This window comes from Odocoileus virginianus, chromosome 7 (assembly GCF_023699985.2).
Source record: "Odocoileus virginianus isolate 20LAN1187 ecotype Illinois chromosome 7, Ovbor_1.2, whole genome shotgun sequence".
Taxonomy (NCBI): Eukaryota; Metazoa; Chordata; class Mammalia; order Artiodactyla; family Cervidae; genus Odocoileus; species Odocoileus virginianus.
The window spans coordinates 30,910,001-30,932,127 of record NC_069680.1 but is presented as its reverse complement, the minus strand read 5'-3'; the positions used below and the strand labels follow the sequence as shown (position 1 = coordinate 30,932,127).

At 57.1% G+C, this 22,127-nt stretch overlaps 1 protein-coding gene and 1 long non-coding RNA gene across 14 annotated transcripts in view; one reads left to right on the top strand and one right to left on the bottom strand.

Moving 5' to 3' along the window:
- EBF3 (EBF transcription factor 3) overlaps positions 1–22,127 on the top strand; it is a 118,473-nt gene that overhangs the window by 78,325 nt on the left and 18,021 nt on the right. For 8 of the 13 annotated variants that reach the window (XM_070470427.1, XM_070470431.1, XM_070470426.1 and 5 more), the window contains exons 7-10: positions 1,049–1,130; positions 4,509–4,653; positions 9,936–10,066; positions 10,576–10,702. In XM_070470427.1, the coding sequence (XP_070326528.1) occupies positions 1,049–1,130; positions 4,509–4,653; positions 9,936–10,066; positions 10,576–10,702 (485 nt within the window). The remainder of the gene's footprint in view (positions 1–1,048; positions 1,131–4,508; positions 4,654–9,935; positions 10,067–10,575; positions 10,703–22,127) is intronic. The other 5 variants (XM_070470429.1, XM_070470434.1, XM_070470435.1 and 2 more) reach the window with 1 other exon arrangement.
- LOC139035911 (uncharacterized) overlaps positions 21,410–22,127 on the bottom strand; it is a 1,689-nt gene continuing 971 nt past the window's right edge. The window contains exon 2 of the long non-coding RNA XR_011488562.1: positions 21,410–22,038. This is a non-coding gene — a long non-coding RNA (uncharacterized lncRNA). The remainder of the gene's footprint in view (positions 22,039–22,127) is intronic.

Below are 22,127 nucleotides of genomic sequence, written 5' to 3'. Positions count from 1 at the left end.
ATGTCTTTGTCACAGCATTCAGAACACTTGGGGGACCCCTGAAATGTCATGCTTCCGAACAAGACCAGGCCTTGGTGGGGAGCAGAACTGTTTCCACATCCCGCCTCGCTCTCCAACCAGGACAGCGAGCATTTCCCTGCCACACCTGGGGGGCCTTGATCAGTCCCTTAAAACCACACGTAGGCCTTTCATAGACATCACCGCCCTGAAAAGAGCATCCCCAATTTTCTCTTAAGACGTGTACTTGTTGTAACTTGAAAAACTCTTTAAAAGTGTGGCAACACACAGTGGTGGCCCCTAGGATTGGGTGGCCAGGTAGAATTCACGTCCCGTTAAATTTGAATTTCGGATAAACAGTTTTTTTTTTTTTTAAGGATAGATATATCTTTTGGGATTCCCAAGTGGCTTAATGGTAAAGAATCTGCCTGCCAAGGCAGGAGACACAGGAGATGCAGGTTCGATCCCTAGTTGGGAAGATCCCCTAAAGGAGGAAATGGCAACCCACTCCAGTAATCTTGCCTGGGGAGTCCCATGGACAGAGGAGCCTGGTGGGCTACAGTCCATGGGGTTGCAAAGAGTTGGACACGCCTGAACAACTGAGTATGCATGCATGCTTTGGGACAGGCCTGTCAAAAAAATTATTTGTTGTTTATCTGAAATTCAGATTTAACTAGGTATCCTGTGTTTTTATTTGCTGAAGTTGGCAGCCCTGTCTAGGGTGGATAGATCCCCAGGGGTTAATGGTTGTGCAAAGATCCAGGTGAGAAATGGCCAATCTAAGCCACAGTTGTTATTTTAGAGCTTGGAAAAGCCCCAGGCGTCAAGACAAATGTAAGTCACTTCCACACGTGGAGACAGTAGACACTGGCCGCTGGACCTGGGGGTGCCTGCCTGGCTGCCCCCCGGCCTGCTCTCTATCGCCCCCTACAGGGCAGCCAGCAGAAGGCGTGGGGTTGTTTCCCCCGCTCCCCAGGCAAGAGTACCTTTCAAAAACTTTGTGTCTGTGTCTCATAACCCTAACAAATATCCATTTTTTGTATCTTTGTAGATTCTTTCTAAAGTTTTTCCTCAAGTGCAATCAGAACTGTTTGAAGAATGCAGGCAACCCCCGGGACATGCGAAGATTCCAGGTACGCGATTCTGGACCGCGGTCTGCACTTGTAATATGCAAGTCGAATTCTCTGCTGTGAGGGGGTTTGGGAGTCAATGTTTAGTTCTCAGGGGCCTGAGTGCAAACCAGGATGGGTTCATTTGATAGAACCTTTACATCGAATGCTTTGAAATGATGTGGCACCTTGCGTTGGCCAGAGCCGTGGAGCCTGTTGAGACACATGACAGAGTGAAGTCTGCCCTGGAAACATGATGTGCATTTCTGCTCTGATGAGGGTGTGTGTGTGTACATGCCTCTTGCGGTGGGCGCACTGCCCGGCGCTGCATGTTAGGCGGCAGGGTAGCCCGAAATCAGAGGAATCAGAGCTGTAGGTTAGGTTGGAGTCTGTCTTATGTTCAACCATGGTCATCCTATGAGTGTGTTCCAGAGAGACTTGAAGGATCTTTTCAAGTCAAGTCCTCCTAAGGTTAGCGCCTCAGTCTGTTCCCTCACTCATTCCTCGCTTGGTTGGTTAGACTTTGGGGGCCACACTGAAGATCTTCCTTAGGGATGGCTAAGTCTGTCATGGGGGAGGACTGCTGGGTAATACGTGGGGTCCCCTCCCAGGACCGAGGGGCTGCCTCATGGAGGGGCTGGACTTGTTCCAGGCTGGCCTCCCCAGTTGCGGGATGTTCCCCCTGGTCAGCTTCCCTCCTCCCAGGAATCCGCTGATTCCCTGCCTAAGAGCTGGACTGCGTCCCTGCACCCAGGCTGACTTGTCCTCTGCTTGGCTTCAGATCCCAGGATTGGCTCTCAAGGAGTGAGATGGCGAGCTAGTTTGGGGTTTGGTTGGTTTTCAGTTGGATAAATTACGATCCGGTCACGTTCTTGCCTTTGTGAATGACCAGGAGGTGGCTTCAGGGGAAGGGTGCTCAGCACACAGGATGGATTATTTTACTGACTTTCATCGTAAAAATATCTGGGCCGGGACACAGAACTAGTCCTTACCCGCCAGAGAAGAACGTGGGTGACCATTGCTAGGCTGGGTGTTGCCAAATGCTTCTTCTTTGGCATTTAGACTAGTTTACCATCAAATCACTCAAGGCTTTTCTAGAAGTGTAAGTGATGCTCCAGTCTTTGGGTGAAACACAGGATCCCTGTCTTGGCATCCAGCCGAGCAGTCAGAGGGGGTGGAGCCGGCGGCCAGCCTACAGTCACATGCAGGAGTCACGTGTTTCCTGCAGGCAGCGGGCCTGCTTCCCGTCCATGGGCACGGGGCTCCACACCAGTCCATCAGGTAGACTGGAGGTCACACGAGGCTCCGCAGTGGCCACAGGCAGCGTCGGGCACACGTGGGGCTGGCAGTTCCTAGAAAGGCCTCCTCCAGTCTCTGGAGCTGCTCGCCCTGCCTCTCGGGGGGCTTAGCTGAGCTGAGCAGCAGGTCAGGCTTGCACGCGTTTCCAGCCCGTTCGGTCTCAGGACCTTTATGTAGGTGCACGGCGGGGCCGGCCGGCTGCGAGACAGAACACAGCCAACCTGCTCTCTGCTCAGCGACACTTTTCCCTTGGTGACTGACCTATATAGACGACAGAGCAGAGATGGTGTCTTTTTGTGTGTTTATTTTTACCCTTTCTTGTTTCTTGAACTTATCACGGTCGAGGAAAAGAGAGGGTCAGGTCTGTGGCTCGGGGTTACTTCTGTGTCTCTGCATCCTACATGGGGGCGTGTTGGTCGAGGCCCCTCTGTGCCCAGGGTGGGGTCTGGCAGACAGGCTGCCCGGAGGGCATCTGCGTGACCCTGGCATCAAGGCTGCCAGGCCAGTAGTGGCCCTGGAGCGGGGTCAGGGCCACCCCTGGGGATGGACCTGGGGATGCTGGCAGTGGTGCTGGCATTATTTTGAAGCTCAGAGGGGCCTGTGCCCTGGAGACTTGCACAAGCTTGGCAGCGCCCACGGTGAGAGAGGGCCATCCGGGAAGGTGGCCCCTTCCTTTGGGGAGTGGAGGGTCTGGGGGTACTCGTCCTACCTCACCGTCTTCTTGTGGGTCCTGAGACTTTTATAAGGAATCAGTTACTCACAGATACCTTGACATATAAATATGTAGCTTTGCCTTTTTGAAAGCCTTTTCCTTATAATCAGTTTTATCTGTCAGTTTTTTAAACTAGCAGACTTGTTTTTAGAGCAGTTTTAGGTTTACAGAAAAGTTTCACAGAAAGCGTGAAGAATCCCCACAAGCCCCTGGCCGCCCTGCCCTGCTCCCTTCCATCTCCCCCCAACTCTCCCCTGCATCTCGCGTGTGTGGCTCCTTACTAACTGAGGTCCACCACGGCTGAGGCTTTTCAGCACCTTGTGTGGCAGGCTTTGACGTGTGCCCACCTCCTGGTGCCCCTGCACCTGCCCAGCTGTCCTCCGTGAGGCCGTGGTTCTCCAGGTGGAGCTGGCCGTCCCTGCTGTCCGAACAAGAACCGGGGCTTGAACTGAACAAGAACCCCAGATCCAGGCTTTGGCTCACGTCTCTGCTATCCCAGGTCTCCCGGAGATAATGCATTATGCAGAGCCCCTCTGTCCAAGGAGGATCTCAAGGCCGGTGTCATTTCCTGTTTCCTGAGTCGTTAGTTAGGCGAGGGTACCGATTCTGGGGTGCTTGTCACAAGCTCCCCGGGGACGGTTTCCGTGGAAGCAAGGCTGTCCCTGCCGGCGTGACTTCCTCCTTTACTCCTGTGAAGTACTGAGACTGGGGAGGGCCTGAACCTGGATCAGGGCCGAGTCATCCCTCCATCAGGAAGCTCGTTCCCTGGACAGAGTGGTCCTTGCCTTCCTCACCGTGAACTTGAGAAACAATACTTTCCCTGCTCGGAAACCACTTTATTCCTATTTAGCTCAGTCTTTTCAGATGCAAAAATGTTCATTACCAGACTGGGGCTGTAACTGTGACATTGACCTGGGCTCATGTGATGATAGAATGTGGGCAGTAGAAACAGCTTCTAATTTATGAAGCCTTTTTTGGGGGGTGGGGTGAGGAGAGAAGCAGGGGCAACTCTGAATTCTCACAACTCCTCAAGGAAGGACAGTCTCCAGTGAACCCATTTTAATTAGATAAACTATCTAATCAATATGTGAACAGATCAATCAAAACGGTAGCTTTAAGATAAGTGGCTGGAGGGGTGTTTCTGCAGCTAATGGTGAAGAAGAATTTTTCCCTCTGAATTGAATTCACTTGTTAGCATAATAGGAGATTAAACTGTAATTAGTGCAGCGGGTTTGGAAGAGAAGCAATCTTGAGTCACAACAAAACCACCCACCCACCCCATTAGCCAAAAAAGGTGGTGTGCGCGCGCCCGTGGCTGCGGGGAGGCTCCGGGAGCGGTCGCGGGGGCCGGGGGCTGCGGGGCTCGGGCCTCACCGACGCTGTCTCCGCAGGTTGTCGTGTCCACCACGGTCAACGTGGACGGCCACGTGCTGGCCGTGTCCGACAACATGTTTGTGCACAACAACTCCAAGCACGGGCGCCGGGCCCGCCGCCTGGACCCGTCAGAAGGTACGGCCCCTTCTTATCTGGACAATGGTAGGCACACGCTACGCGTCTTCTTTTTATTTGCGATGCTTCCTCTTCTCCGTGCCATCCTTTCTGTCCTTGTTCTGTGTCCGCTTGCCCCTCCCTGGTCAGGCCCACGTCCTCAGGGCGGCGCCCTCCCCTCCCCTCCCTCGCTGGCGGGGTCGGGGGCTCAGCTTTCCCACCCTCCTCACCCCCGTGGCCCTCACTTTATTGGTTGGTCTGTGTCTAAGCTTTCTTTTGCTTAGAGCATTTCCTGCAGTTTTAATTCATGTGTTTTTTTTTTTTTTGGCTTCTTGTAAGCCTCCATCCGGGTCATCCCTGAGGCTTTGGGCTCCTGCTGGGGGTGCTCACATCCTGGTCCCATGGGCTTCGGGGACCTCCTGGCCCTCCATGGAGAGAGAGCCTGTGTGTGTGTGTCTGTGTCCACACATGGGGGCGTGAGTGGAGGAAACGAGAAAAAAAAAAACACAGCATAAAATGTGTACCAAAGGCTTCCAAGTCATGGACTTCTTGTTTTGCTTGTTGAATGAGAAGAAGTTTAGTAAGGGTGATAGGCTTGTAAGTCAGGATCCAGAAACACAGACACGGACCTTTCCAAGCAACCCTGTCACCTGCTCCCTGTGGAGGGCAGGTACCTCCATGTGTCACCCCCCCAATGGAAGGTCTGGTCCCTGATAATAGAGTCCGTGAGAAGCATGAGATCCTGACCAATAAGAGCGTGGGGAAAGTGATGTGAGTTTCCTTTTTTAAGTGAATTGCAAACACAATGGCATGATTAAACTCTTTAGAGCAGAAAGAGCCCGTAGACTAAGCAATTTTAAGGCAGACTCTCTAGACTGAGGTCTTGGGTTCGGGGCGGACAGACTGCTCACAGGAAAGTGGATGGAGCCCGTGTGGATCATCAGAACGAAGCACAATTCAGACATCAGAACTGGAAGACAATTTATGAATCTGCTGCAGTCCACAAAAATAAACTAATTTGTTTTTCTACATTAATGACTAAGGTGTAAGAGAACAAAAATATAATAATTAAAGGTCGCCCTGGGCGCCAGAGTCATTAGCATCTGTGACGTACTGTTTATCTCCTTTCTCCGCAGTGAAGGTAGGTGTGTGTTTTGCTTAGTAACCATCACTAATGAGGTTCACAATTAAGAAGGCTAGATCCCAGTCCTCAGTCCCTGCTTCCCCAGAGGGCCAGCGCTGGCAACGTGATAGGTTCAGGATGGCCCCACGGCCCTCTGGTGTTCGGTTGTAGTCTGGGTCCAAAATCAGCCTCCTCTAATGAGCTATTATGATCTGAGCAAAGTACCAGTATTTATTTTTGTAAGTAGCATGAAAAAGCATTTGACTGTAAGCAGAAAATATAGCATTTAGAAAAATAAAGGCCACTCATGGGTACCTTGGAGATAAAACCCAACTTAATCAACAGCTATTTGGAGAAGCAGTCTGGCTCAATTTTTTTTTTTTTTTTTTTAGTTTTTTCAGGGTTTTTTTTTTTTATCAACATTTAAACTAAGTCAGTTTCTTGCAAGAGATTGGAATATCTTACTCCACCCCCAAAAATGACTCATAAGTGAAAGATGCAAATAGGTGACTCTGAGAACTGGCCTATGTAGGTCTTTAAGAAACGCATTTGCCGTCGGGGGGAAGGTTTCTGTTGGCTGCTCTGTAACTGATGCCGGTTCTCAGGTGCCCCGCACAGCACGACAGGGGTCTCTCTGGGACCAAGAGAGATGCTGCCCCCACTCCCTGCGAGGCCGACGCTTAAGAAGCTCGCTTCCGGCCAATCTGCGTCAGTCCCTGTCTTCCTCTGCCTGGGTGCCATCTTGGCTTTGAACAGGGCCTGCATTCTTTAAGGAAGAGCTGCCCCCAGAAAGCACAGATCTGGGCTTCTATGCAGCCTCTCCTGGCTAACACCTCATTATCCAATCATCTAATATTCACCAGCAGTGTGTACACACTCGCTGATGATTTCCAAGTGAACTAATTCCCCCTGCTGCCGTGGATGTCTGCCATCACGTCCTCTGAGCTCACAAGAAAGCAAGGCAGATTATTTACAGTATTGAACACAAGCGACGGAAAACAACCGTGATGCCTTCCAGCGTGGCCCAGAAGAACCCGCGCTTTCTTTTTTTTTCCTTGTCACTTGTCCCTTCGTAAATGACTCCAGCCCTGTTTAAACCTTGCGTGGGCCCTGCCCAGCACCCGGCCTGCAGCAAGAGCGATTTGCATGCCAAGTGCCGTAATGCGGTTAGGTTTATGCAGCGAGGACGGCGGAAGCCAGGCTGCAGGGGCTTTAGCGAGTTAAGGGAACAGATGGCCCTAGGAGAGGTAAAAGGTATAATCCCATCAGCTGGAGTATCAGCCAGCCATCTGGACATCTCGAGCACAATTACAAGACATTTTAGCAGGCAGAACAAAGGAGTCTTCATGAGGCAAGATTAGGCCTGTTGGAGGGCCTCGATATTGTGAATGCAGGGAAGGTGACAAGCGCTGTGGTGTTACTTGGGAGAGCTTGCTGATTACCAGGAACCAGGACAGGAAGCTGTTTACTAACAGAATCCTGGATGAAACCCCCCCTGCCCCCCACAGAAAGGCCGGGGGACCCCAACAATTCAGTCAGCATATCAGGGTTCAGGTGGCATCCACCTTCACTTTCTGAGTTGCCCGTGCTGGCCCCAGGCCTCGGGCACCCTGGTTCCCAGACCAGCCCGTTCCCGTGTGTGTCCAAGGCGGGTGGGGGAAAGCTGGGGTGCCCTTCTCCCCCGCAAGCTGAGAGGGGCTCCTGGAGTTAAAGCAAGTCTGGGTGCAGGTCAGATGAGCAGGGCGGGAGGCCCCCGGAGGAAGTCTGGGCCACACGGAAGAGTGGGCTGACCAGGCGGTGTCTTCAGGGCTGCATCCCAGCACGAGGAGGAAGACGGGGATGGGGGGGGGAGGGGGGTGGGGGGCAGTCCCTTCCCGCCGCATCCCTGCTCCTCCTCGCCCGACTTCAGCCGCGGTGCCAGCTCCCGTCATCTGCTCGAGTGTATTGTGCACGTCTATCATTAGATCTCGGACGCTGTCTGTGTAATTCATTTTGCTATGGTTCCCATTGAACACATGTTCCCTCTCTCTGTGTGCATTGAAATGTATGCAAATACAGGCAGGAGGAAGATGGCTATCGCCGCGGAGGAGGCGAGGCCGGCCCCGGGATCTCTCTGCTGAGGAGCCGAGCTGTGGCTTCTCCACTGGGCCACAGCTGCCAGACAGCCATCCTCCTGTGAGGGCAGGAGATCCTGGAGTTTTTTTTTTTTTTTTTTCCTTTTCTCACCTCCAAAGTAAATTTGTTTACTGTAATTTTTTTTTTTTTTGTGAATTATTTGCCATAATTGGCTGTGCTGATGAAGGTCACCCCCTTGGAGGGGACTTGTCAGTCTTTAGAGAGCTGATCCTTTTCAAATGCTCTCCATGCAATTAAGAAAAGCAAATGTCATTCGGAAGCCTCAGAAATGAAAATTTGTATGAACTTATTAGCATGAAGTCAACAGCGCTAGTTAAGGGCAGGCTCCCCGTGTGTGCTCTGCGCGTCTGCTGCCGAGGGAGCCTCGCGGGGATGAGCAAATAGAGCCCCCGCTAGTCCAACATTACAGCAAACAAAGGAAGGTGCTGTCGGCCCGGCTCAACACCAGTACCTGCCGTGATTAACTCCCGCGTCTGCCGCTGCCTCTGACCCGTCAGGGAGCCGCGCGCGGGCTTCTAGGAAGTCCTGCTTATGAAGACGTGCGGCCAGACCTGACCCCGAGTCTAAAACATGCTTTATCTGGAGCTGAGCTGCTCGGGGCGGGCGGGCTCACTTGGGATGGACAGCCTAGTGAGGCCCGGGTGTCCTTCGGAGGCTCGTCTCTGCAGGCGCCGGGTGGGGGCTGCGGCGTCAAGCTGCCGCGTGTTTACGAAGCTTTAGTTACTGTGTTTTGGACAAACATCCACCGAGGTTGTCGCGAGCGGTGGAAGATCAGTGAATGGGGAGGGCCCCTCGGGCCAGGGGTCGCGCTCCTCCACCTCCCGCACACCTCAGCGTCCCCCCCACCTAGATGCTGGGAGGATGAGGGTGACACGGGGAGGGGGCAGGGCTTGCTGGGGGCTCCCCCTGTCCGTCCACGGAGGACCTAAGGCCCGTGCTGCCTACTGTCTGGGCCGTAGCTGTGTCCAGACTGCATCAGCTGGGAGACCCGGCAGATCCTAGGGGCCACATGGCCACCCATCACACAGGCCTCTTCTCCTTTGTACCAAAGATACAGACAGAGAGGCCCAGCATCCCGACCACGGTGCCCAGCCTGGCAGAGAAGGCCTGCTGGTCAGGGGGCCATACCCCGCGTCTCCCCAGCAATCAGCTCCCTCCGCGTGGGGTCTCTGCCCATGACAGGCCCTCTCAGGTGGAGGAGATGGCCCCCAGCCCTGTGCAGAAGAGCCGATTGGAGGCCGGAACAAAGCTGCCTCCTCGAGGCTGTGGCCTTCAGCCTGGCCTCCGCAGGCTCGAGGCAGGGCTGCTGGGAGAATGGGCCTCCTGGTCTTTCCCCTGTGCCCTCCCTTGCGGTCTGTCTACCCGCCCCCCACCCCCCCCCCCCACCCCAGCAGGCCCCGAGCAGCAGCATTGTAATAACTCATGCAAATGCGAGCGCTCCGGAGACAAAGGGAGGTCAGGCCAGTGGCTGGGGATTCCTGTCGACAAACAATATTAGATGTAAAATGTGTACCTTTGACAAAAGTATTAATATCGTGCTTTTGATTTTTTTTTCCCCTGATGAAAAGTGAAAAGTAGTAATTGTGAAGTGACAGAGGAAAATGAAGTTTTGAACCAAAAGGCAAAGTTCGCGGATGAAAAAAACCCAACCCAATTAGCTGCTTATGAGGAATCGAAATGCAAGGCATTCGCTCCTCCATCTCCCCAACAGCCTTTGATTGACTCTGCTCAGATCTGCCCGCAAAGCAGATAAATCGACGTGCCACATGCACGCGATGCTTAATCATTTGTAATCGTCATATTTGCCCTGACACATAATTTGCTATATCAAGCCGCTTTCTTTTTTTTTTTCCTCACTCACTAGTATTCCGTGGCTTGGCCTTTGCTTTATAAAACATTTAAGGGTTTGCTTTAAACGCATCAACATGCTGCTCTACGATTGCCCTTTGCGTGCCGCCCGGAGGAGTGGCCGCCCGCCCGTCTCCCGCGGTGCCCAGCATGGCTGGAGGCGGGCAGCGTGGTGGCGGCGGGGTGGGCGCTGAGGTCCGGTTCTCTTGTCTTGTGTGAGCAGCCACTCCGTGCATCAAGGCCATCAGTCCCAGCGAAGGCTGGACCACGGGGGGCGCGACTGTGATCATCATCGGAGACAACTTCTTTGACGGGCTCCAAGTCGTGTTCGGGACGATGTTGGTGTGGAGCGAGGTAAGCCCGCGAGATCGGTCCGCTTCCCGCCGTGGCTTTGTCCGTGGACCGTCTGACACTAGGTTGACAGCGCTGCCCGCTGCCCGATCCCCTGGAAGCCGACAGTGCGCCCGAGGCAGGGGCTTTTCCGGTGGGCGGGTGCAGAACTCAGCCCCCCCCCCCCCCCCCCACTACCCCAGCCCTGGGGTTTCAAACCTGCCGTCGAAGGTCCCGAGTGCCCTGGAACAATTAGTGCTAGAATTACTAGGAGCAGGTTTAAGGAGACACATGGTGGCAATTTTCTTATGAATGATGCCCTGTGGCCTTTCCTGCAAACTACACCCGGGATCATTTGCAGACATTTCCCTGAAAGCACAACTGTAGGTCCTGAGTCTGGGTGACTGCTCAGAGGGAGCATTCCAAGACGATGGTCCAATTTTGCTCATTTTTGGTAATTATGTCCAACTGGCAAGTGTCCGCCTCTTACGCCCAGCGCTGCTGAAGGCCTCTTCACTGTATGGTTCTTGTAGCTGATCACGCCCCACGCCATCCGCGTCCAGACCCCACCGAGGCACATTCCTGGAGTTGTCGAAGTCACCTTGTCCTACAAGTCCAAGCAGTTCTGTAAAGGTGCTCCGGGGCGGTTTGTCTACACCGGTGAGTCCACCGTTCCAGCTTTCCCGATCCAGGAGGGCCTCTCCATGGCCCGCGGGGGCCCTGCACAGGTTCTGCAGGGAGGATGGGCGGGTGAGCCAGGGGGTGGTGTCGTCAGGGAAGTCTCTGCATCCTTGACCAGTTGCTGTGACGCCGTGAACAGGTGCAGACCCCTGGGGCCGCAGGACCTGTCCCCTCGCCCCGTCTGTGGTCCTGCCCATGTCGCCTGTAAAGGCAGGTGGTGGGCTGTCGGTAACCACATTCCCAGCATCCAAGGGGTGGCTGCCCCATGAGGTCCCAGAGGTCAGGCCGTGTCCCCAAGGCACACCTGTGGATAACAGAAGCAGGTCTCTGCCTGGCCTGGAGCCTCACACCGCATACCACCCAGCTGCTGATGGAGGGTCTGAATTATCTGCGGGGCTGGGCACATGGACATCACCAGGAAGGGTCCCCTCTGACATCCTGGTTGTCATCCGGAAGCCATGTGCCACAGTGCTTTGCACACAGGTGGCTTGGAGGACATGATGCGTCCAAGGCTGCTGTTGAGAAAGACACAGTGAATAGGGCTCGTCCGCATTGGGGCCTCTGGTCCTGCTGCCCGCAGAGGCTGGGACGTCTGAGAGGGCCCCGTGTGCTGAACCCCTGGGGGATGAGGGCTTGTTCTCAGACAGGGCGGCCTCCACTTGCTCACCTGGTCAGGGTGGCGGGAGGCCCCTGCGGGAGCCTCGGGGTCTGGCCATGTGCCGTTACCCACGCCGGGCGCCCAGGAGGCAGGTCTGGGCCCCCCTGGGATGCGGGCCTCTCCTCAGTCCAGCGGGTGGGTGACGAGGTAGAACTGAGGTCCCTTCCACTCGGGGGTGGGTTAAGGAGTGGAGGTAACTCATCCCCCTGCCCCCTTTAGGACGCATCAGATGCGAAGTGTAAGTTCTTCCGGCCGGCCCAATGTCGCCCCAGGCCTGCGCCGGCCTCGGGTCCTGGCTGAGAGCAGGGCTGCTGTGTCCAGAGACGCCCAGACCCTCGACGGCCTGGGCTGTGGTGGCGCCCGAGTCCTCGACGGGGCGAGGCGGCCTCCAATAGGGCCCTAAGCAGCTCTGAGCAAGTCAGCAGGGCAGGGAGGGGCAATTTCCGCCCCTTCAGCAAGTGCGTGCCGCCTGGGGCCCGGGGATGAAGCGGAGCGGGCACTGATGGATGCCCACCTCCAGGGCGGGAGCTCGGGCCCCCTGGTGAGACTGGGAGATGAGGAACAGCGGCCCCCCACTGAGGCCCCCAGCAGTAATAAAGACCCGGGAAGTGGGGCAGGCAGCCGGGGCGTCCTGTGAGCCTCTTACCCGTGGCCACGGCGGGGACTCTCCTGGGTGGACGGACCGCTGAGGCTGCCAGTTGTGGGGGAGGGGGGGCAGGGTCCTCGATGGGCTGTCTCCCCGCAGCGCTCAGCCACCTCTGCATGGCCACTGCCAGCCTGTGGGCACCCTGCTGGGTTTCTGGCCATGAGCTCAGGATGTGGGCAATGTGTGCCCCGTTCCACCCCGCCTGGCATTGCCCAGGGTGGTCTGGGGATGCTTGACCCCTGAGTCCTGCCCGGGGGGCCTGGGGGACCCTTGACCCCCGCTTCCGCTGCCCCCTGGGTGCGTGTGTGACCTGAGGCGTCCAGGTCCCTTGGAGGAAAAGATGTGTATTTGCTGGTGGCCTCTGAGTGGCCACGGGCCATGTGGGTGCTGGGTCGGGCCAGGCACTGGCGGGTGGGGGCATCTGCAGACAGTGGGACCGCCCAGCCCTGCCCCAGATGGACAGGGACCCTCCCCCCACGTCAGCCTGTCTGGCCTCCTGGCCGCACCCCCGTGGCTCTCCAGACGCCCAGTTCTTGACCTGTGGGCTCTGGGTGCAGAGACCCGCAGGGTGTGGTCAGGGTGCTGACTCAGAAGAGACATGATGGCAGGAAGGCCTGGTTCCTCTAAGCACTCCAGGGGCTACTGGGGACCGTGGCCCCCGCAGCAGGAGAGCCTGAGCTGGGCGTCAGGGCTGCAGGGAGGGCATGCGGGCACCGCGGCACGGGCAGTGGGTTTCCCAGGGCCAAGGCCCAGCCACTCGGGTGCCATGGGGGGTGGTGGGTGAAACTGGGGTGGCTCTCCCTAGCCAGCTGCCCCCAGCAGGGCAGAAAATCTTGCTTGGCCAGAGGCCCCCTGCCCGCAGGGGAGTGAGTGTCCCTGAGTCCATTCCAGGGACACCCATGTCCCAGTGCCCATCTTCCATTTCTGCGGCCAATGCTGTGTCCACACCACGGTGAGGGGGCTTCTCAGACCCGACGTTCGGGGTCCCAGCGGTCCAAGGCTCTGGGGTTTCCTCCACAAAGGGTTCTCCTGTGAATGGATGTTTCAGTGAAGTCTTTCAGGGAGCCAGGCCCCCTCCTGCAGGGGGCTTGTCTACGCCTCCCCCATCATTAACGGGAACATACATTTCAAACGTGTGTCAGGGCTAGGGGGCCCTGCATTCTCCGGGAGCGGAGGGAAGGTGGGGTCGTAACCTGTCTGACCTGGAAGCTTCTGTCTGATTTGTGCTGCCCTGGAGTTGACAGGGACAGAGGCGCAATCATGGGGAATTGCTCCCCTCTGCAGGCTGTGCCAGCCCTCCTGGAGGCCGGACACCCTGCGGGCAGCCCCATCCTCTGGGCGTCTGGCTCCCATCAGCTGCCTAGCCCACGGGGACGTATCACCCCTGAGCCCTCCTGGGTGAGGCCGCCAGGCCTGGGGGCGAGGAGGCCCCCCACCCCCTACCAGAGGCCAAGGTCTAAACGAGCTGTTTACAGCAGCTGAGAAACCCCAGATTCTTCTGAACCAGACCCAATGCGTCAGTCCAGAGTGGGTGTGCAGCGGGGGGCAGGCCGAGCCCACCCGGCCAGGCCCCTTCGCCGGCTGCTCTCAGCCCTGGTAAAGGCAGAATCACCTTGGGAGGCAGCAGTAGTGCAGTTGATTAGCACAGTGACTTAAAAGAACGAGTCACAGTGACATGTCCAGCTCCTGCGCACCAGTCCTTCATATTCCCAGCGCGCCTCACCCCTGTTGCAAGAAGGTCAAAAATTAGAGAGAGAGAACAATTTTCAAGCGGCTAGCACTTAGGAGCAGAATTAACAATCACTCTGTATGTAATTGCCAGTTAATAGTGAATTGCCTTCCACACTGTAAAATGCAATATAAACGGGTGGCCACCTAAAATTAAATTAATGAGATATTTGCTGCATTTAAAAGTGAACAGTGCAAATTAATAACTGAGTGCAATGCTTGTTTTAATATTTGTCTAATAGTGGATCATTTGCTCGTTTAATAATAATTAAAATAGTCCCGGAATATCCTACCTGAGAAACTCCGTGGCCAGAGAGAACAGTCTCACGTTTATAATTTCAGCCAGTAGAAAGACATCGAGTTGTTCAGAGCAATAAAAGAAATTATTTTTTAATTAGAATGTAAGCATTGCGGTGTTATTCGATTAAGACAAATTGGAATTTGTATGCTTCTAATTGAAATTATGTTCGAGGGAAAACTGCTTTTACAGACAACGTTTGCGAGCATGAAGTGCTTTCGCACAATCACCAGCGTCCCTTTTCCCAGCGTGTCTGTTTGACAGAGGGTTCCCTGTGACACGGAAGGGCGGGAGCGGGGTGGCGGCGGCCTGACCTGCGGGCGTGGCTCCACGGGGCACCGGGTGGCCGCCGCAGGCCCTTCCTGTAGCCCTCTCGCGCCCGAGTGTGTGGCTGACCACCCCCCTCCTCAGTTTAGAGATTGCTTTTGCTCAATTAAAGGAATTATCACAAATGGCCAGGCGTCAGCACGCAGCCTGCCATGGGCACAGCCAGTTCAGTTACTGAGCAGGATGGTGGCAGAGGCCGTGCCAGGGCCGGAGTGGCAGGGACCGGGCTCGGTGGCCAAGCGTGGACGAGACGGGGACAGGAAGACGGCCGCTTTCTGCACGAAGATGTGCCGTGCAGACATGAGACCGTCACTCAGCCAGTGACTGCCAGCAGTTTTCGTCCTTCCTGACATGGTGTTTGCTTCCTTCTTTTTTTAAAAAAATCATTTCTTATTGTTGTTCAGCTGCTCCGTCGTGTCTGACTCTCAGCGACCCCATGGACGGCAGCACGCCAGGCCCCCTGTCCTTGAATACCTCCCAGAGTTTGCTGAAACCCATGTCCCTAGAGTCAGTGGTGCCATCCAACCGTCTCATCCTCTGCCACCCCCTTCTCCTTTTGCCTTCGGCCTTTCCCAGCATCAGGGCCTTTCCCAGGGAGTTGGCTTAAAACTGGCGACTTGTCGGGCGGGGGCGGGGGTGGGGTAGGGGGACCGCTCTGTCTCGGGAGCTGTCTGGCAGCAGGGCTGGCTGTTGGCCCTCCCCGGGGCCGCCGCGTCCTTTGGCAGCCTTCCGCTACCTAACCTACACTTGGCCCCGCCTCTCGAAGGGCGCGGGCGTTTCCGAAGTGTTTTAAAGTTCTTGTGTGTGCGTTCAGACGTGACTCTGTCAACAGCCGATGACACGCAGCGGAGTCGATACCCTCCGGCCACCGCCGTGCCAACCCGCTGTCTCCCAGCCCGGCGCCTCTCAAACAGATTACTTGTGTCCACAGAACAGGCGATTCCTAATTGCCTCCCACCAATCATACTATTTTTACTTTGCTAAACTGTTTGCTCACGCCTTCCTTCCCCTTCAGTGTAAAGCTACCTGATTATTTTGGTGATCAGTTTTTGACCATGGAGGTAGACGTGGGGGAGGTGTTTCCATTTCGGGTTTGGGGTTCGGGGGACGCTTTCAGCCCATGTCTGTGATTCCTGGGCTACCCATCCTGTCTGTGATTCGAGGCCCAGCGGCGCTCAGCGGCTCTCCGGGCACTTCTGGCTGCAGCGGGGACCCTGTGGACCCAGGGCTGTTGCTGGTCCCCGCTCGCCAGTTGGATGGTGTCAGTGGCAACCTCTGCCACCCCGGAGGACAGACAGACTTGCTTTTAACATGAAGGCGGTCAAGTGGAAAAGCAGCTTGGGGAGACCCCTTCAGGGCCCAAGAGCTGAGATAGCCCCCCAGACGGCGCACGACTCCAGCAGGATGTCTCACCGCCCCACCCACCTTTGCTTGTCCTTGACTGCGAGCTGGGGCAGGGGATGAGCTTGTCCCTGTTGGCGGGGATGGTGTAGAGACCCCCGGTTGTCTCTGGGGCCACTGGTGGGGCTCCTCGGGGCCACAGAGGAAGGGGCAGGCCCCCTGGGGTCGTCTGCACGGTGCGCCCCCGCTCTGGACCAGAAGGCGACCAGTGAGTGCGCCAGCACGCGGCGTGGTGTGGGGGACGCTCGCCCAGCCCCGCGTCCCTTTCCGGAGCCGGGCGGCGAGGCCTCCCAGGTCCCTGCCGTCCCCTTGCCCGCCGTCTCGGAGGAGGCCGGAGAATGAGACACACCGTGTGTGCTGTTGCACAAGTAGACGATTTGTCCTAATCAGTGACACCCATTTACTAGAATTGCTTAAAATGAACTATACCTCATCCAGAAATCGCACATTTAGAGGCGCTCCATTCATCATCTGAAAATTGAGGGCCAGTAAACTTTTCTGCTCCTCCAGTGGGATCATAGGCATGCATCAAAATGTTAGAAATGATTGGTGAGAGGAAGCTGTCACCCATTTATCAAGGAAAAGAACATTATTTGCTAATTTCCCAACCAGGCTGGTGACAGGGTGCTTCGTCTTTGGACCCACGGTGACCAGCATGGCCTTTTTGTTATTAGTACAAGTCAAGCGCTTTTGGGCAGTTGCTAACAAGACACATTTGTCTGTCATCAGAGGGACTTTGCTTGTTTTCCAAGTGCTGTGACCACAGGCTGCTCTTCCCGAAGCCCGATGGCTGTGCGTGGCGGGGCCGCGCTCACCCGGGCGGGGAGCCGGCTGATAAATCAGGAAGTTTCCATGTCAAGGTGAAGGTATTGACTCTCAGCACCGAACCTGACGACATGGAGCCGAAAGGAGACAGCCATTCGTCTTCCAGGAGGACAAAGGGGTCACGGGTTCCCCTCGGCGGGGGTAGGGGCCGCGGGCCGCCAGCCCCTCGCCCCGTGGGGACAGGGCAAGTTTGGGACTTGACTTGGCGTCTCTGGTCTGTCAGGGCGCCCACCTGCTTCTGGGGCCGCTCTCAAAGCCCAGGGGGGCGACTGGGAGTGACGGGAGAGGGGGGTAAGGCAGCGAGGAGGGGTGCGCCCATCAAAGCCGTGCGCACCCGGGGGAGAAGCTCCCATCGCGTCCGGGGGAGACCAGGAAGCGGCCGGACGATCAGCCTTCTCAGTGGAGAGCCGACCAAGGAAGCTGTGGGCCTTCTGCTGACCAGGAGCAGAAGCAGCAGGCCGGCCTGTGGTCCCGGGAGAGAAGGAACAAGAACAGTCCTGTCTGAACTCTCAGGGGCCGCGGGCCTCCTCACTCCACGTCCCTGCGAGCGGGCACGCCCTGGAGTCCGGGGCTGCCCAGGTTTTCATTTGAAGCCTTTGTTTGGAGAAGGTCTTGGGGCTTTCCTGGTGGCTCAGCTGGTAAAGGATCTGCCTCCAGTGCGGGAGACCGGGATTTGATCCCTGGGTTGGAAAGGCCCCCCGGAGAAGGGAAAGGCTACCCACTCCAGTTTTCTGGCCTGGAAAATTCCATGGACTATACAGTCAATGGGATGGCAAAGAGCCGGACACGATTGAGCGACTTTCACTTTAGGCTCTAGGCTGAGGCTTGGATCTCAAAAGCTCACCCTGACAAAAAGGACGTTTTTAAAAAAACTATCATTTGAGTCATTGGGCCTTTTTTATTCACTTGTATTCCATAAAAAGTGCAAGCTGAATCATTCTTTCTTAGGATGGCTTTTCAATAAAGCAGCAACACCTGGGACGTCTTCATCAGGGACGTGAGCTGTGTGCTCCACCCCCAGAAACACACACACAGGCGGTTTTAAATGCTCTTAAAGAGCCTGCAGTCACTGGCTTGCACAAGGGCCCTGGGTGCACGTGGAGGGCGCGTGTGCTCCAGAAGACTCCTCACCGAGGGTGTTGAGTGTGAGACACACAGTCTCCCGTGGAGACTGTGGGCCGCTGCCCGTCTCGGGACTGCTGGATGCGGATCGTCTCTGGGGGATGCTTCTTAAAGGTGCAGCCTGGCAGTGGGGCCATCATCGCCCTCCAGATGCCGCCCTTCCCAGCTCTCCCAAGGGCCCTTGTCTGCACCTCCACACACGGAGACCCCAGCTCCCGACATGGTGATCCCTGTTGGTGGGCCAGTCTTCCATGGGCCTGACCCCCTCCCACCTGGAGCACCTGCTGACCACCGAGGACCACAGCCGGGGCCTCTGAGCGCCTGGAGGTGGGGGAGTTCAGCCAGACTTCGTCCCATCTTTTCAGCCCTTTTCATCCTCCCGGGGGATGCCCCTTGCCTGGGACTCCCTCGGACCCTTCCGGGTCTCAGCCCTGGGGTGGCAGGGCTGTCCCGCCCAGGCTCAGAATCCGTGTGCCTGGCCCCGGGGCCCAGCCGACTGCTCTAGGCCCGACCGTCACCTCCACCCGCTTCTGAGGACCAACCCAGTGCCCTTCCCTCACATCCCCAGCATAGGATGCCCGTGAGCCCATGGGGATGACCACGCACGCAGGGTGCTTGTGACCCTCGCGGCATCCGGCCACACGGTCCCCAGGCTGGAGGCGGTTTGCCGCTTGTGCTAGTTGGCTGGCGACACGGAGGCGGTTTTGAAAGCTGACCTGTTAGTGCGAGCTACAGGGTATGAGGTGCTGGGGCCACAGGCCCCCCGGAGACAGGCCTGGGGTGCTGGATGCTGCCCACCCCCCGCCTCCCCAACCGCTGGCCCCCCTGCGCTCAGGAAACACCGTGGGCAGCAGTGGTCTTTCAGGGGAGCTGGGTGTCGGGGGCGGTGCGGAGGCCGCGTGTCCACATGGCTAGGCCTTGACCTGTGGCTTCCCGTGGCCGGCGTCCCCCCGAGGCCCACCTGGGCTGGGTTCTCCGCAGGTGACCAGGCCCACCTGCGCCTCGTAGGTGCTGGGGGTGCGGCATGCTTTCCTGGGTTCCCCCAGGAGACCCAGCCAGCTTCACGCAAGCAGCCTGGGGCCTGGCTCCGGGCCGCCCTCGGCCACGTCCAGGGCCCCTTCCGGCTGCTCAGGAATGAGGATGAGAAGCAACAGCCAGGAAGTCCTGGAAGGGGCTCGGGGCTGTGGGAGGAACCCCTGCAGACACGGCTGCCTGGGGCGGGCGGGCTGCACCTCAGCAGCGGGTTGGGGGTCTCCAGATGAGTCGGGGTCTCCAGGTGGGTCGGGGGGGGGCTCTCTAGATGGATCGGGGGGCCTCCAGGCAGGTCGGCGGTCTCCAGGCTGGTCGGGGGGTCTCTAGACGGATCGGGGGGTCTCCAGGCAGGTCGGGGTCTCCTGTCGGGTCGGGGGGTCTCCAGACGGATCGGGGGGTCACCAGGCAGGTCGGGGTCTCCAGGCACAGGGCAGGGCTTGAGCCCAGGGTGGGGAGCTGGGGGGCGCTAGTCTGGGTGGGGTGGCAGGGCCTGGGGGTGGGCAAGGTCCCAGAGGCCTTCTGAGCCCCACATATTTGGGGGTTTGGGGGGCCCCTTGGGAGGAAACAGGACTGTTTTACTTGAGAGACATAACCCGGGATGCTGTGCTCAGGGACCCTTGGCCGTATCAGTATTTACATTGACCTTGGCGCTGTCTTTAAAGGCTCTGACTTAGCGCCTTGCTTTTCTTCTTTATTCACCTTGAAAAGCCGGGAGTTAAAAATGCCTCCATGGGGACTGGGGGTGGCAGCGGATCCTTCCTGAGTGGGGGGTCTCTTCCCCAGGCCCCTCCCCCAGCTGGGGGCCTGCTCGCCCCAGTTGCGGCCTCTGTTCTTATACAGAAGTGCCAGACTCCCTTCCAACAGCAGTCAGACCATGAGAGGCCTTCCCCGGGTACGAGGCTGGCGGGCGTGTGTGTGCCTCCAGATGTAGCTCACACAGCCTGAAGTCCACCCGTTCCAGGGTACAGTTAAGTGGTTCTTAGGAGGGTCGCAAGGCTGTGCGACCACTAACGGAGAACGTTCCATGACAGAAGCGCCCAAGCGGCCGTCAGCAGCCCCTCTCCCGCTCCCAGCCCTGCCGAGCCCCGGCTGCCGCGAGCTCTTCCTCTCTGCGCGCCCGGCCGTCTGGATGGGTGCATGGTCCTGGGTGAGGGCTCTGATGGCCCACGGCCCCCGCGCTGTGCTGCCCTCCTCTGTGTGGCCGAGCGGTCTCCCTTGTGCTGGGACCACGGAGCATCCATCCATCTTGCTTCAGTCCCTCCTTGGCACGTGCTGGGGACAGGTTCCAGGACCAAACCCATGGATGCTTGAGCCCCTTGCAGCGCAGTCCTTCGTATCCAAGGTCATAGCTGCACTTGGTCGAATCTGAGGGTTTAGGACTGTGGATACGGAGGGCCGACTGTAAGACAAGTGATGCTGCTGAGAGAGACTCGTGAGCGAGTTCGTGTGTGGACACACGGGAAACGTTGTGTTCACGCTGGCTTCTCCAAGTCAGAAACGGAAATAAACCTTCTCCATTGGGCTCGTGTTGCAGGAGGTCCTCGGGGTCACTGTGGCCCTTCATCGTTACGATAGAGCACCCACTGTGCGCCTGCACTGAGTAGGACAGGTGCTGTGACTCAGGGGGACGGCTCTCCGGGAGGAGCACCTGGGGGGCTGGGCCGCCTCCAGCCGTGGTGGGGGGTGGGGGGCACTCCAGAGGCATCCCTCAGCTTACGTCTGTACCGAGGTTTCACACTGACCCCACACATGCAAGATGCATCGCCCAGAAGGGTCTCCACAGAGCATGTTGTTGGAGGAAGAGCACGCAGGCCGCAAGCTTTCCTCCCTAAAGGCGGGGGACCCGGCCTGTCCCTGCCCTTTGTTCTCGAGGACACTTTCCGTTCGCCACCTTCTCCTTCCCCTTTGTTCAGACTCTTCTACCTGTGGACAGAGGCTACTTTTGTTGGGGGGATGCAAGGGGGGGTGGCTGGGCCCCCCCACCCCTCCTGCCTCCTTGGGGACTGTGTCTCGGGGGTCCCTGTTTCTGGGCTCCGTGGGCGTGGTTGGGACGCCGCCACGAAGCCATCGTCCATTCCTCGAGGTTTGTAAACAGAACTGTTTGGATGCCACCCAGTGGTGTCAGCAAGGGTATTATTTTGGGAACAAGGGAGATGCGCTGTCCCCTTTTCTGGTCTGATGTTCCGTCACAAAGCCCCCGGGTGCTGCCAGTGCTGGGGAGCCTTGCAGGGAGGCCCTGGGCCGGGCGTGGGAGCACCCCTCCGGAGCGGTGAGGTGGGCCCGACTTCTGATTCGAAGTCAAGTGCGGCGCTTCTTGCGTCCTCAGAAGTCCTGGCGACACAAGGTTCCCTGGCTGGAGGGGCTCCGGGAGGGAGTCCCGGGAAGCAGAAGCCAGCCTGGGGTGGGCGCGAGCCGCCCCGCGGGCTGTCAGGGCCACGGCGGGCATGACGCCGGAAAGCCAGGCTGCTTCGATGTGGGGACCTGGGCTCGGCCGCCCGGCGCTCAGGGAGTCAGAGCGGGCCGGTGCCGCTATGCCCGGGCCGGCTGGGGGCAGTGTCTCCTGGCGCGCGGTGCCCGCCCGCCGCGGCCTTTGTGTTCCCCATGCACGCCGCGGCGCCCGGCTCACCCTGCCGAGTTCTGTGATTGAAATTCATTGCCAAATTTATTGAGAAATTAATGAGAAAAGCTGCAAAGTATTGACTTTGAGAGGAAAACACAACTCATCTTGAATGAGGAGGAAAATGCAGCAATAATTTAGCCGCTATTGATTTGGCCCTGTCCATGTATCGATCTTCATTTTACAATATTAATTTGCACCTGCAATCGGCTGCTAAGGGAACCGATTTCATTTCGTGGCCGCGTTAATGTGCGGAGCGTGAGGGGCTCTTCAGAAGTGTGGGTGCTGTGCGTTGCGTGGGGGGAGGCAGCCTCTGCCTTTTCTATCTTTGCTTGTTGCTGAAATAGGCCAAAAATTAATTTTTTTTGTCGGACAAAATATGAAAGCAGAAACCCACCTCCGACGTGGCCCTCCTCTCGGCTGTGCGGCCCGCACGAGGAGCCGTCAGCCGCCTGAAACTCCAGCCACCTCTCATCATCAGGCCCGGATCAGTTCAAAGTTCATGAAATTTCTATGAGCATTGATCTCGCCCCATTGATTTTTTTTTTTGCAGCAGATCTTTGAAATTTTAATTTCCCGAGCATCTGAATTTCTTATAGATGAAATGCACTTGGAGGAGACAGTTGATGATAAAGTGGAGAACTTAGCATCATTTTAAAGCCTAAAAAAAAGGGAGAAAAAAACAGGCGGTTGCAGCCTGTGTCATGTTTTTGAGGTGGAGTGGAGGAGGTGCTCCAGCGGGGGCAAGGT